The 2,812-nt window shown below is 43.0% G+C and overlaps 1 protein-coding gene across 1 annotated transcript in view; it reads right to left on the bottom strand.

Moving 5' to 3' along the window:
• Nucleotides 1-1,035, bottom strand: part of LOC104510629 (peptide chain release factor 1, mitochondrial-like) — a 6,812-nt gene extending 5,777 nt beyond the window's left edge. Inside the window, exons 1-2 of the mRNA XM_010152944.1 lie at nt 830-1,035; nt 567-739 (exon numbers count right to left, since the gene is read on the bottom strand). Coding sequence (XP_010151246.1) covers nt 567-739; nt 830-908 — 252 coding nt within the window. The 5' untranslated portion in view covers nt 909-1,035. The remainder of the gene's footprint in view (nt 1-566; nt 740-829) is intronic.
• Nucleotides 1,036-2,812: the final 1,777 nt, after the last annotated feature.

Raw genomic sequence — 2,812 nt, 5'->3', positions numbered from 1 at the left:
AGGGAAAGCCTACAGGATCGGATTTTGTTTATTTTGTGTGTAAATTGCTGGTTAAGTGAGAACTGTCAGTATCAGTGGGACCTCAGAAAGACTAGCCAACACACTCATTCATTCAAATTCAAAGCAGGCTGTCCTTGATCTCACAGAGCAGGACACCAAATGAAACAAAAAAACACTTCAAAAGGACCTGCAGTATCACATTACTATGCAACACTGAATATTTTCTTGGATATATTCCCTGTCTTAATACATGACGTAATTTAAAAATGGCTTAGTCATAGCAGTCAGCTCTGTGAGTGTTGGGGGTTGGAATACTCATGGAAAAATCATTGATTTAGATGCCATTTCAGGCAATAGCAAATCTCTGCAAAGTGGCTTCTGACGACTCATTTACATATGTCAGGTACAGAGCTAAGGACTACGGCCTTCCAGAGTGAGGGAACCTGTGGTTCACTTGCACAAAGCGCTCGGGTATCAATGAAACCCTGGAAGAGTAACATGTTTTTAGGTAACACCTACTCCAACGCCAAAATGGGTGAGCAGAACCACCCCGATTAACAGTTTACCTCCTCTGGCTGAGGGAGGACAATAACTGACATAGTCCCAGTGTGAATACGCTGCATTCTGGACGACAGGCCTGTCTCAGGGATTCGCTGGACTCGATGAGTCCCTCCTTCGTATTTCAGATGCCGGTAGACATCATCTCCCGAAATGTGAGCAGCGGCATGATGCAACCCACCTAGAGAGACAAACAGTGTGACAAACAAGAGCATAGAAACACTGCTTTCCATTTCCCTGTCTCGGGGAAACGTCTGAAGAACTCCCGTACCTTTCTCAGCCAGCGTGTAGTTCACAACGTCAAAGGTCCAGCGTTTATACTCTGCATAGTTCTGGTACATCTCAAACATTTCCTTAGTGAACTGCTGGCAGATGTCTCCTGAAAATATAAAGGCACTGTGACATAAATAGCAGTTCACAAATGGCAGCCACCGGTTCCTAGGTTTAGCTGCAACTCGAACTACAAATAGGCAGGTTAATGCTATTCTTGGGAAAGTATTACTTTATACCATTAAAGTATAAAAAAGGCATTAAGAACAACCCAGAAGAGGTTTAATAAAGTTGGATGGAGGCTTGGAGCAATCTTTACTGTGGGGACTTTGCTTACCTCCAGTTGTTCTGCCAGCTGTCACCTCTAATATGACATGACTTCTGTCATATTTATCCTTTGGCACTAGAAGCTGGAAAAGCTGAAAAGGAAAAAAAAAAAAAACAAAAAAAAACCCCAGTCATTATCTCCTTCAGGACTCTGTATCTCCTCTGAATCAAATTTACAGCCAGCCTTCACAACTGTCACAGCTTGAGGGCACACTGATTTCTCCGGGCAAACCCTAGGACTGATCAGTGTCCAACGGCTGCGGCAACTCAGCGCAGTCGGAGTGGAAACGGATTATGTTGGTGTATCCATGGGAAAGTTAGCTGAAAATTCCACCCTGCGAAATCAGGGGTCGGGTCATCCACTCCAGCCCCAGCCACCCACGGACACAAAGTTATTAGGTACAACCCAGCCAATCTTTACATTAATCTTTATTTTTCAGAAAGTCCCATTTCATATCATCTCAATCTGAACACAGACATGAGCCCAAACATAAGAGCTCCCCACTGAATCGTTTCCGCTTCTCTGCTTATAATTAATTTCCCCACACATGGGGTGCTGTCAGCTGAAGAGAAAATGAAAGACCGCAAGTTCCAATCAGGAATCTTTCCAGAACGCACGCTCCGCTGCCACAAACAGTTACTGGGATGTCATGTCAGGTTTCAATAGCACAGACCCACCATTTTTTTTAATCCCCTTCATCGTCTGCAGACAGACAAGCAAGCAAGCAAAAATTACTAAAATAATAAGCTTCTAAGACACAACTGTCAGGAAGAAGCTTACTAATAATTAATGCTGCCACTTCTTTTAGGGGAGACTAGCGAAGCCGGACTTCTGTTTCATTAAATCCAAGTGTCCCAATCTATTGCTAAGATGACGAAGGAAAATTTTTCTGACCACCTTATTTACAAAGCCATATAATTTTCACTCAGGCTCACCTTTCTGCACAACATGTTGATTTTTTTATCCAGGGTTTCCTTCTCTTCTAAGGCAAGTTCTAGAAGTTGTTTCTCATCTCTGCTGTCCAGCTCTAAATTCCAACAACAGGAATAGATGTTAGCCGTGGCTTAAAGTTTAACACAGCTGACCAAAGCCCATAAAAGCTTGCAGTAACATTTTGCCAGCACGAAATATCAAACAAGAGCAGCCCAAGGCAGGATGCATATTCCTAAATGATTCTATTATTCAGGTGTCCTGGAGGGAGCAGCAGATACCGTACCTGTCAATCTCTACTTTATGGATCAAAGTTTGCATCATACAGATGCCAGTCCCACCTGACAGTTACTCACTCTCAGGCATACTGATGGTTCTGTCACACAGATTGACAGTCTAGGGGTAAATCCAGAAATGGGTTTGACAAAATATGTCAAAAATAAGCCTGCAGACAGGAAGTGCCTCAGTTCCCCTTACTCTAATTTTTCATGCAACACATTTTCTTGGGTTTAGATTTCCCCCAGAAACATGCACATATTCAACGATTTGTAGACAATTCATTAAGGTGAGCACTGCAAATAATAGTACGATGACAATAAGGTTTCTGATCTTTTCTCTCCTGCTGTTCCTGAGATCACTTTGATGTGGGAGTCACGGATGCTAGTCATCAGGATGTGGGAGACCTCCCTTCAACTCCTTGCTTTGCTTTAGAACCACAGAATGGTT

This window comes from Eurypyga helias, unplaced genomic scaffold, assembly GCF_000690775.1.
Source record: "Eurypyga helias isolate BGI_N326 unplaced genomic scaffold, ASM69077v1 scaffold45495, whole genome shotgun sequence".
NCBI classification, from domain to species: domain Eukaryota; kingdom Metazoa; phylum Chordata; class Aves; order Eurypygiformes; family Eurypygidae; genus Eurypyga; species Eurypyga helias.
Note: the sequence above shows the minus strand (reverse complement) of the source record. Positions and strands in the feature narration are given on the sequence as shown.